Source organism: Lepus europaeus, chromosome 17 (genome assembly GCF_033115175.1).
Source record: "Lepus europaeus isolate LE1 chromosome 17, mLepTim1.pri, whole genome shotgun sequence".
In the NCBI taxonomy this organism is placed as follows: Eukaryota; Metazoa; Chordata; class Mammalia; order Lagomorpha; family Leporidae; genus Lepus; species Lepus europaeus.
In genome coordinates this window covers 11661328-11673920 of record NC_084843.1, presented here as the reverse complement: position 1 = coordinate 11673920, position 12593 = coordinate 11661328, and the positions used below count along the sequence as shown (strand labels likewise).

Genomic DNA, 12593 nt, shown 5'->3' with positions numbered 1-12593 from the left:
TTACCAAAGAATTCAGAGTAGGAGGGGTCTTGATAAAAAGGGGACTGGTGGAAACACCAGCCCGCTCAGCCATTAATGAAAACATTATAATGGTCCGAAAACAGATCAGAACAGGTAATAAGAAGTATAAAAAAAAAAAAAAAGAGGCAACACAAAGAGGTTGGCAGGAAGGGGCTGAACATTTAAGTGGGCTGGAGATAACTGGCTAGTATTTTTTAGAAATAAAAGTTTTGGGGCCGGTGCCTGCAGTGCCGGCACCCCATGTGGGTGCCAGTTCTAGTCCCGGATACTCAACTTCCAATCCAGTTCTCTCTTAATGTTCCTGGAAGAATAGTGGAGGATTGCCCAAGTCTTTGGGTACCTGCAGCCACGTGGGACACCTGGATGAAGCTCCTGGCATCAGCCTGGCCCAGCCTGGCCAATGCAGGCATTTGGGGAGTGAACCATGAGATGGAAGACCTCTCTCTTTCTCTCTCTCTCTCTCTCTGCCTCTACATCTCTTTTCTGTAACTCTGACTTTTGAATAAATAAATAATCTTTAAAAAAATCTTTTCTATGTTAAATTAAATAGATACAACAGTAAAGAGAATTAAGTGGCTATCAAATTATTAAAAGTAAGATGAAGGTAATAATATTTACAAAAGAAATAGGCAAAGAGAAGTCACAGGAAAATATCCGCACCAGATATGACAAAAGCAAACTAGCACGTTTATTATAAAGAATCTACAATCCAGAAAGACCAGGTAAATGACTGATGGACAAGACTGGATAATTCACAAGAAAAAAGTGAACAGAATTAAGTTACCTTGTTAGTATTCAGGAAAATTCAAACTAAAATAAATGAAAAATATAAACAATGCCCATGTGTATGGAGAGCAGGATGAAACCAGCACTCCCCTTCCTTGCTGGGGGTCCTCAGCTGGGACTACTGTTCCTTTTGCGTTGTTTTAATCTAGCCTTTTTAAATTTTCCCTCTTGGAAAATATTTTGGCTGCACATAACAAAAACTGTAAAAATATCAATATTGTTTATAATTCAGTAAACCCACTTTAAAAAAGTACAAGCTGAATAAAAATTCAAAATCTGAAAATGCCACATTCGATGCTGTGTGATGTTGACGTCATGGTAAGTAAAAAAGTGGACATAAGGGCCGGCGCCGTGGCTTAACAGGCTAATCCTCCACCTTGCAGCGCCGGCACACCAGGTTCTAGTCCCGGTCGGGGCGCCGGATTCTATCCCAGTTGCCCCTCTTCCAGGCCAGCTCTCTGCTATGGCCCGGGAGTGCAGTGGAGGATGGCCCAAGTCCTTGGGCCCTGCACCCCATGGGAGACCAGGAGAAGCACCTGGCTCCTGGCTTCGGATCAGTGTGATGCGCCGGCCGCAGTTGCCATTGGAGGGTGAACCAATGGCAAAAAGGAAGACCTTTCTCTGTCTCTCTCTCTCTCACTATCCACTCTTCCTGTCAAATAAATAAATAAATAAATAAATAAAATTTTTTAAAAAAGTAGACATAAACAGATGACCACCAAGAGAACAGATTAGAAGACGGCACCTAGACAAGCACGACAGGTGATCCACCGGCCAGTTCACTCGCTCTGCACAGCTCACAGCAAACTGTTCTCAGCACTGTGCCTCCTGACAACTCAGCTCAAGCATGGCTTCGCAAAGAACCTCAGTGCTGTGCTGACACCACAGCCCCCGGGGCAGGGCTGGCAGAAGTCAAACCTTTCTGTCACCTTATGGGGCTCCACAGCCATTAAAACAAAGATGAAGAAACAAGGAAACGATGTGTCTTTCACGCATTTCTAAACTGAACCACTAAAAACCAGAGAGAAAACCTGTTTTGATGACAAAAACGTCATCAAAGTCTCCAAGGGGTAAGGCCCACAAATCTACAATTTAAAAAAACTCTGAGACAATTCAAACGCAGTCACACAAAGACCAGCACTTGAGATCCACTGCAACGGAAGACATTTTTACATTTAACATTCAACTCTGAAAATATTCCAGCCATAACGTGTCAGGTAAATAAAACTGCTTTAATAAGCCAGGAACACAGTGGGCACTGACAAGAGACATAAATGTCAAAATATGCTTGAAAGTATCTCTGAAAATGCCTAGTGCAGCAAGAGGTTAGTCTAATCAAATTCACCTTTTCAAAAGGACAATTCTCAACTACAGAATTCTCCTCACAAGTGGTGTAAATCTTATTACCAGAACTTGAACCACGATAAAATAGCATTTAGGTAAACACGTATCTATACTTTTTTCTACCCTTGGTGATGTCTTTATTTTGCTATATGATACAGCTGCCTTTTTGGGAGTCAGATTTGTCATGGTGCATCTGAATGCCTTCCAACATAAAATAAAAAAACCATTCATAACCTAGCACCAAAAAAATTATCAGCCATTTTCATCACAATGTGTTAAAGTAAAATTCAAAATTCTAAGAAACTAGTTTATTGGAAACATGTAAAATATTTTTTGCTATTTTATATAATCAATTACCTCACAGAAGAAATTTCTGTTAAAAATGATAAATATATCTCAAGACCTGATCCAAACTTAATTAATAAACTGAATGCTCTAGAAATCACTAATTCAAAGTAGCCTGACCAAAAAAAGATTTCTCAAATCAGTTTACCCAGGCTGGCGCCACGGCTCACAAAGCTAACCCTCTGCCTGCGGCGCCGGCACCCCGGGTTCTAGTCCCGGTTGGGATTCTGTCCCAGTTGCTCCTCTTCCAGGCCAGCTCTCTGCTGTGGCCCGGGAGGGCAGTGGAGGATGGCCCAAGTGCTTGGGCCCTGCACCTGCATAGGAGACCAGGAGGAAGCACCTGGCTCCTGGCTTCGGATCAGCACAGTGCGCTGGCCGTGGCAGCCATTTGGGGGGTGAACCAATGGAAGGAAGACCTTTCTCTCTGTCTCTCACTGTCTAACTCTGCCTGTCAAAAAAAAATAAGTTTAGGCCGGCGCCGCGGCTCACTAGGCTAATCCTCCGCCTTGCGGCGCCAGCACACCGGGTTCTAGTCCTGGTCGGGGCACTGATCCTGTCCCGGTTTGCCCCTCTTCCAGGCCAGCTCTCTGCTGTGGCCAGGGAGTGCAGTGGAGGATGGCCCAAGTGCTTGGGCCCTGCACCCCATGGGAGACCAGGAGAAGCACCTGGCTCCTGCCATCGGATCAGCGCGGTGCACCGGCCGCAGCGCGCCTACCGCGGCGGCCATTGGAGGGTGAACCAACGGCAAAAGGAAGACCTTTCTCCCTGTCTCTCTCTCTCACTGTCCACTCTGCCTGTCAAAAAAAAAAAAAAAAAGTTTACCCAATAAACTGATTTCTATTTTAGCAAGTGAACTTTTAACACAATTAAACAACCAATCAATCCATCAATTAATTAAAATAATCATTAAACTCAAATGGATAGTAATAATAGCATTTAATGTTTGCATGCTTATTATGTTATCAAATACTATGGTAAGCTGTTTTCATGTTTTATTTCAATTTAATTCTCATACAAAAAAATTTTGCAAGAAGGTACTTACTGCCAGAAAGCATCTTTCATGTTTGTAGACTGTAACACTGTTCTACCCTGAGAACTTCTCCAATCTCTCTCCCATACATTTTTTCAATCAACTAGACAAGTCGAAGGTTCTGGCTTATAACCAGGAAGATATACACAAAGGCACTTTGAGATTCCTTTAAATCTATCACAGTTTTTATTCTAATAGAGAGATATTAAAATAATTTATAAGCCATATCTTTGAATATTGTGATACATGATTTTTTATTCTGCTCTTGTGATTATCTATCCTCAAAACATCCTCATGAAATGACTCAATTTTAGCAACACTTCCGAGTCCCTCTGAGTCATATAATAGGCCTAATGGAGTTGTGAATGTTCATGACTGCACATTTGCAGTGTGGGATAGACAGAGATTATACCTACTACCACATTCAATCTTATACACAGTGTATCCTACAAATTATTTCTTGTATTTCCCTCCCAGGGGCAGCAAAAAACAAACAAAAAAACACAACTAGATGGTTTCACTAACAAAAAAGAGCTCCCGGTGAATTTTCAAATTTTCAGTTTATATTTCTCAATGACGAGTATCTCCTCCATATTTTTTTCTCTATCAAGTCGAAATACCACTAGTCTTCACAAAACACACCCGAATCACTGCTGTTTTGATAAGACTGTCATGTTGTGAAACCCAACAGAGATGACGAGTGTTACCTGGTCTCAGCGTATACAGGCCTTTCACAATATTTGCCATGGTTGAAGGTGTGACCTGAAATGGTGTTGACTGGGCTTCTAGAAGCAAAGCTGGAGAAGAGGAGAAAGATGAAAAAGCATGGAACACTCGTTAAAGTTTCTCCCAAAGACTGAAGGGCAAACAGTACAAACAAGAACAGCCCAAGACAACAAACTGGGAGTTGACACATGAAGGATTTCTTTCTTTAAAAATCCAGTTCAGGCACAGGCATTGTGCACAGCAGGTTAAGTCGCCCATCAGGCCCACCCCTCACTCCCAACCCCACAGCCTGCATAGAGCGCCAGTTCAAGTCCTGACTAGTCAGTCAGCTTCCTGCTAATGCACCTGGGAATATAGCGGGCGAGGGATCAAGTTTTTGGATTCCTTCCACCCATGTGGGAGACCAGATGGAGTTCTTGGCTCTTGGCTTCGGCCTGGCCCAGCCCCAGCTTTGCAGGCATTTGGGGAATGAACCAGCAGGTAGAAGACACTTTCCTGCCTCCCTCACTCCCCCATCTCCAGCTTTTCTCTATCTCGCCTTTCAAAAAAAAAAAAAAACTTAAATAAATAACAAACAAATCTTTTAAAAATCAAATGCAATAGCTCAAGCTAACGGGGAAATACGTGAAAGTGTGCCGGAGCACTAATGGAGACGAACTGACTCAGGGGGACCTGACAGTAGTAAATCCTCTAAAAGCAATGGCATTCCTGGCACAGAGTGAACTGCAAGTGCTTCCACTAGAGGGATAAAATGTCACGCAATAAACTCAAACATTTCTTCTTCCCTCAAATCACCACAGTTGAGGCTTTTAGCATTTTTCTGAAAGACATGTACTACAGGCTGAGTATCCCTTAGCTGAAATGTTTGGAATCAGAAGCGTTTCAGATTTTGGAATATCTGAATACATTTTACAACTGAGCATCCCCAATCTGAAAATCCAAAATTTGAAATGCAAAGCTTTTTGAGCTCCAGCAGATGCTCAGAGTGTGGATTTCAAAGCTTTCCAGATTTCCAGATTAGGGATGCTCATCACTAACAGTTATACATGAATTCCATTATTTAATGGATGGAAGATACTACTGACCTAAAATAGTTAATTTTTAATTCATCTTCCAAAGATCTGCAACGTACTAAGAAAACAAAACAAAACCCCCAAATCTTTGGTATTTTACTCTAAATCAGGCTTGTAAAATATTAAAACCAATTTCCTCTGTCCATGCCTTTCTAAAAGTGGAAACGCCACCTGAAGTGGCCGGCCCAGAAGGACGTCTATAGTTTAGAAGACTGTCAGCTACATTTGGACTCACATGATGAAGACCCTCCGAGGTACACTGTTCAAGTTTACCTTTCCAGTCTTATCATTGGTAGAATGTTACAATTTTGAATGATATACATAAATTTTAAAGAGGGCATATGTTAAGCATTTATACTGCAATGTTTAAAACTTGAACTTATAAATGCTAAGTTCAGAAAGTCTCCTCTGACAGGGTCTGAAGTTAGCATAAACAAATGCAACCTCTCTCTTTACTACTCCATCCCCCCTTTTGTGACCGGCACTGAGGTCTTCCATTAGCCTGGTTCCCACTAACTCTGCATGTTCCACCACACATTTACCATGTGGTCAAGCATATACATTTGCAAATACCCTCTACCACAACTGTAATCACCTCTGTCAAATTAATAGCTATGAATAAATGATAAACATCAAAGATAAAAATACACATAAAATGTAGACAGATTGATCTGGGATGAATTAATTAAAAGTAATTACATTCAATAACAAAAGATTAGCGTTGAGAAGGTTTTGTAACATTTCACTAAAATCTTTCCATGTAAACTTTCAGGAAAACGTATCTAAAACTCAATATTTCCTGGTTACCACCACCGTGGCCCCCTGCAGCCTTTTAAGGAAAAGTAAGTTGGAATTTGGGGGACGAGCTTGAAAGGCAAAATAAAACATTTACTGAGTATTTAGCAGTGCTAGGTACTTTTCTATACCAGGCCACTTCAAAAAAGTTTGTGGAGGGCCTGTGCTGTGGCACAGTGGGTTAAGCCACTCACTGCAACATGGATACCTTACATATCAGAGCACTGGTTCAAGTCCTGGCTGTTGTTCCACTCCAGATCCAGCTTCCTGCTGATGAACCTGGAAGACAGATGATGGCCCAAGTACCTGGGCCCCTGTCACCCAAGTGGGAGACTCAGATGGAGTTTCTGGCTCCCTGGCTTCAGCCTGGCACAGCCCTGGCTGTGGCTGTCCATTTGGGTAGTGAATCAGTGGCTGAAAAGTCTCTCTCATTTCCCTTTCTCTCTCTCTCTCTTGCTCTTTCAAATAAGTAAAAATAAATCTTTAAAAAATAAAAAAACAGTTATGGGCCAGCATTATGGTGCAGCACATTAAACCCCTGACTCCAATGCCAGCATCCTATATAGGAGCACTACTTCTAATCCTGGCTGCTCTGCTTCCCATCTAGCTCTCTGCTAATGTGTCTGGAAAAGCAGTGGAGGAGAGTCCAAGTGCCTGGGCCCATGCTGCCCATGTGGGAGACCTGAATGGAGTTCTGGGCTCCTGACTTTGGCCTGGTCAGTTCCAGCATTGCAGGCATTTGGGGAGTTAACCAGCAGATGAATGATCTCTGTCTCTCCTTGTCTTTCTTTCAATTAAATAAAAAAAAAAAAAAGTTCATGGAGAAATGGAATTAAAAGATGAGTTTATTTTGGTATAAAAGATTTTGAAAGCCATACATAGTTTTTTCACAAGATACATTTTTCTGGCCGGCGCCGTGGCTCAACAGGCTAATCCTCCACCTTGCGGCGCCGGCACACCGGGTTCTAGTCCCGGTCGGGGCGCCGGATTCTGTCCCGGTTGCCCCTCTTCCAGGCCAGCTCTCTGCTATGGCCCGGGAAGGCAGTGGAGGATGGCCCAAGTGCTTGGGCCCTGCACCCCATGGGAGACCAGGAGAAGCACGTGGCTCCTGCCTTCAGATCAGCGCGGTGCGCCGGCTGCAGGGTGCCAGCCGCGGCGGCCATTGGAGGGTGAACCAACGGCAAAAAGGAAGACCTTTCTCTCTGTCTCTCTCTCTCACTGTCCACTCTGCCTGTCAAAAAAAACACACACACACACAAGATACGTGTTTATGTACAGATCACACCACGGGAGCTGACAGAAAACCAGCTTTATCTCTAGTGACAAGACACCTTTTTCATTCGTGAAGCCTGCTATTCATGGACAATATGGGCATTTGAGTTTCAATTTTTTTTTTTAATTTATTTGACAGGCAGAGTTATAGACAGTGAGAGAGAGACAAAGAGAAAGGTCTTCCTTCCGTTGGTTCACCCTGCAAATGGCCGCAACGGCTGGCGCTGCACCGATCTGAAGCCAGGAGTCAGGTGCTTCTTCCTGGTCTCCCATGCGGGTGCAGGGCCCAAGCACTTGGGGCATCCTCCACTGCACTCCTGGGCCACAGCAGAGAGCTGGAGTGGAAGAGGAGCAGCCGGGACTAGAACCCGGCGCCCATACTGGATGCCAGCACCGCAGGCGAAGGATTAACCAAGTGAGCCATGGCGCCGGCCCTTGAGTTTCAACTCGTTACCCGCAGACAGCGTTTCATTCTGCCCTGTTCTTCTAGTTCTGAGGCAGGATTCTGAAATTCTTGCAGCAGGTCTCCCACTGAGAGGTGGGGCCAGCCTCTCCCCTGGAATCTGGGCTGTGACTGTCCAACAGAACCCAGCAACAGTAACACTGCGTCAGCTTCTGGACCCAGCATCTAAGGAACTGGCAGTTTCCACTGCCCGCTTCTTGGGGCACTCGCTCGTAGAAGAAACATGAAAGGAACCAAATGCCAGCACCAACTCACCAGCCATGAGACGGCGACACAGCAAAAGCTTCAGCCCCTGCCATGGCCACAGCAGCCAATGGCGAGCAGAGGAGACACACTGCCCCAGGAGACCTCCCCAGATTGCAGAGCAAAATAAGAGCCCGTTGTTCGCAGCCATTATGCCTCTGGATGGTCTGTTACACAGCAATAATAAAAGGAATGGCAGCATTTCCAAATGGCTCTGAAGCCCAAAGAAGAAAATTACTGATTAGATTTTAGAAAATCACTGAGACGGAGTGTTATTATTTGCTTTGTTAGAGTAAGGGGGCAAGAGATAGGAAAATGTGTAACTACAGACAAGGCACCAATCCTAATAGCTGTGTTATTCTGGCTTAAATTAATTTTAGCCTCCTTTTGCCTCAGATTCTGAGATAGTGATTATGCTCATCTTATAGGGGCTGAAGAGAATTAAGCAGTTAATAAAAAACGTCTGTGTGTGTGTATGTGTGTGTGTTTTAAAAGATCTTTTTGATGATCAATCACAGAGCTGTGAACATCCACAGACTCTGCTGGTAGACAGAGTCCAAGCCAGTGAGGCTGGGGTCACTTTGTTTTCCTTGTTCTAAGTACAATGCTCAGTGACTGCTCAACAGACACCTGAGAAAAGGCCGTTGCAGTTTAATGGGGGGGGGGGGGGGGAGTATCTTTACATTTTTTTAAGATTTATTTATTTATTTGAAAGGCAGAGTTAAAGAGGCAGAGGCAGAGGCAGAGGCAGAGAGAGAGAGAGAGAGTGAGAGTGAGAGCGAGAGCGAGAGCAAGAGAGAGAGAGGTCTTCCTTCTGCTGGTTCACTCCCCAAATGGCTGCAATGGCCAGAGCTAGGCCAATCCGAAGCCAGAAGCCAGGAGCTCCCTACTGGTCTCCTACATGTGTGCAGGGCCCAAGCACTTGGGCCACCTTCTGCTGCTCTCCCAGGCCGTAAGCAGAGAGCTGGATCAGAAGTGGAGCAGCTGGGACTCGAACTGGCACCCATATGGGATGCCGGCACTACAGAGGCTTAGCCCATTAAGCCACAGCACTGGCCTTTGTATCTACTTTTAAGTGTAAATTTTATTGACAGTCACAGAGTATACAATTAAAAAAAAAACAAAGAATTTATGTTTTTTCTCATCAGATCTGGGTTCCTATGTTGTCTTTTGAATATGCCCTATAAATGTCCAATAAACTTGATTTCCAAATAACTGACAAGTATAAACATATTTACAAAGTAAATAGCCTTTCCATCTGATGCTGGTCAAGACATTAAACAAAGATGACTTCAAAATGGCTGTGCTCTATTTCACAATGAAAGCAAAAAGACGATGTTAACATCAGAGGACATACTTAAATGGTTAAATCAATAGCCAGAATACAGCATAACAGAAATGAAAACCATGTAATAGTCCCAAGATCCTAGGCCTCTGTTCTAATTCTGGAATCTTTTGGAAACATATTAATAAAACATATATTCTTTTTATCTACACTATTATTTGAAAACTCTTCCCTTCTAAAATAAACTGAATCAATATTGAACAATTCCTCTTCTTCATTTAAAATGAAAACAGTTTGTGGTCAAGCTTAGAACAACTCTTTTGTTAATCCTGGCAAAAGTTCAAGTGGTAGAAACTAATCCAGGCTAGTAAGAAAGCAAAACAAAAGCAAACAAAAAAATCCCAGCAGACTAAAAATCCAAATATATGCTAAATTCCTAAAAACTGACTTGATGACACACTGCATCAACTATGAGCTTTTAAAGGACACTAAAACTCTAGGTTACAGGGGTGTCCTAAACGCCACTCGGAGAGGCATATTCCTTTAGGAAAAGAGGATGAAATTCCATCTACCAGGAGGGGCATGGGAGCTGGGAATGGGGAGAAAGGAGAAACTAACTGAGCCTGGTACTTCCATCTGCTTACTTTATATTTATCTAAGCAGCTATGTTACATATTTTATAAATCTAAATCACAGAAGAACCCATGCAGATCTACAAGAGGCCAGAAAGCTTGTCTAAAATACATAGTTTGTAAATGACAGAGCCAGAGTAGAAAATGATTTCTGCAGTAATGAGTGAAACTAAGAGAGAAGTCTGTACTTCCACTTCAAAGATAGAACACTGTGTTCTTCTAGAGTAACTGGCCAACAGAGTTAAAAGCAAACCTCCCAAGTGGGCAGGGCCGGGAGCAGGGGACAAGCATGAGGCCAGACACAAATGCCCTGTCCAATAACCTGGCTATGCTGCTCCTAGCTCACTGGGAGCCTTCAAGTCATATTTACAATTCCTCACTGTTTTTCCCTACAGTATAGAGTGGGTTTACTACTTCCAAACAGAGGATAGCAACATCAGGGCTCATGTGACAATGCTCTCAGAAGAAAACCACTGTCAGTGTCACCACAGCCCAAAGCACGTTGGTCACTTACGCATCAGGCTGCAAATGTGCTTTTCTGCAACGTGCTCCGTGAACAGCTTCACAAGGTCATCCTTTAGGTCTCTGTTAAGCTTGGTTTCGATGTAAAATTTATTCTGAAAAAAAATTTTTTTTCCATGTATCAGTTGGGAAGATATTTAGTCTAACAAACTGAAGCAGTAAATATTATTTTAGAAAACAATGTATAAAGGTAATATATAAGACACAAAACCCCAATATCAAACAACAGAAATCTTGCCACTCTGAGTTACATATCGTGCATGGAGTTGAAAGCATAAAAAGATAAAATGCTATTTACTACAGACCTTCAAAAGAACACTGGAAGATATCCAACATTACCAGATAGGACTATATATACATGATGGAACCAGACTATGGACACACCTTTGCAAAATATTGTTATCACAGGACTGCTGCCTATGGCACTGGCATACCAAATCAGAGTGCCAGGAGTGCTAGCTGCTCCACTTCACATCTAGCTTCCTGTTAATTCGCCTGGGAAGACAGCAGAAGATGATTCAAATACTTTGGCCCCTGACAGTCATATGGGAGACCCAGATGGAGTTCTTGGCTCCTGGCTTTGGTCCGGCCCAGACCTGGCTATTATAGCCATTTAGGGAATAAACAGCAGATGGACAATTTCTCTCTGTCTCTCCCTGTCTTTCTGCCTTATCAATAAGTAATTATTTAAAAATAACTGTCTCATCATCTAAAGACAATATCTGTAAACACTAATGAAAGGCATCCCCCATGTATCAGTGACCTTGTCAGTGGTGTTGGCTCCCATGTATGTACACATGCACCGGGGGTACCCTGTAGGGACCATCTCTGGTTCACAGACACACACAAACAAGGTAGCCCAATCAGACTGAGAGAAACCTAGGCTTGTCATCCTAATGAAACATGTTGTGGACAGTAAGGAGAACCCTGCGGACAGAAAAACCACATGGGACCTTGGTATCACTGCTGAACCATGGATTCACAGAGCCTGGAAACTGCCGGTGCCTGCAGTCTTATTACAGCAGACGAACCTTTTCCTTACTCTCAAAGCACTCAGAGCTACGTTCCCTGTTTCGTGTGGCTGTGGGCATTCTGCCTGGCGTGACTAGCAAATCAAAAGGGCTCGGATTTCTTCACGTCTTCACTGTTAACGTGTAAGAGTGGAAAACGCAGAAGGAATGTGAGCAAGCTGTTCACTGATTTGCTCTTCATTCTGAACACTTTTCTTTAAAAAACTATGAAAGTAAGATTCACGTGGTTAAAAATAAAAGCAAGCAAAAGGATGCACAACAAAAAGAGTCTCCCACTGTGGAGAGGTCCCATGTCCCCTGGGAACACTACTGTATGTTATTTCTAGTATGTACCCTGCATACGTGCTATACTTCTCCACTGCCCGCCTCCCAAACACACTGGCTCCTGAACTACTGACTACACAAGCTCTGTAACTTGCTTTTTCACCCAGTATTACATCTTAGAAGATCTTTCTCTAAAAGAACATGGAGGCACGCCATTATATTTAACTGTATGTTTTTCTACTCTATCTTCCATTAATTTTTTTAAAGATTTATTTATTTATTTGGAAGTCAGAGTTACACAGAGAGAGGAGAAGCAGAGAGAGAGAGAGAGAGAGAGAGAGGGGGAGAGAGAGGGAGAGAGAGGGAGAGAGAGGGAGAGAGAGGGAGAGAGAGGTCTTCCATCCACTGGTTCACTCCCCAGATGGCCACAACGGCTGGAGCTGAGGCGATCTGAAGCCAGGAGCCAGGAGCTTCTTCCAGGTCTCCCACGTGAGTGCAGGGAGGGGCCCAAGGACTTGGGCCATCTTGTACTGCTTTCCCAGGCCATAGCAGAGAGCTGGATCGGGAGTGGAGCAGCCGGGACTCGAACCGGCGCCCATATGGGATGCCGGTGCTTCAGGCCAGGGTGTTAACCCACTGCACCACAGCACCGGCCCTTTCCATTAATTATTTAATAGTCCTCCAAACACCCTGGTAATACAGATTTTTCCAATGTTCTATTCAAAAACCAGTGCGTAAATCTTTTATACATATGCATATTA

The 12593-nt window shown here is 43.5% G+C and overlaps 1 protein-coding gene across 3 annotated transcripts in view; it reads right to left on the bottom strand.

Moving 5' to 3' along the window:
- Positions 1 to 12593, bottom strand: part of CACUL1 (CDK2 associated cullin domain 1) — an 83881-nt gene that overhangs the window by 13298 nt on the left and 57990 nt on the right. For 2 of the 3 annotated variants that reach the window (XM_062215286.1, XM_062215283.1), the window contains 2 exons: positions 10530 to 10632; positions 4234 to 4323 (listed from right to left, as the gene is read on the bottom strand). In XM_062215286.1, coding sequence (XP_062071270.1) covers positions 4234 to 4323; positions 10530 to 10632 — 193 coding nt within the window. The remainder of the gene's footprint in view (positions 1 to 4233; positions 4324 to 10529; positions 10633 to 12593) is intronic. The other variant, XM_062215285.1, reaches the window with a different exon arrangement.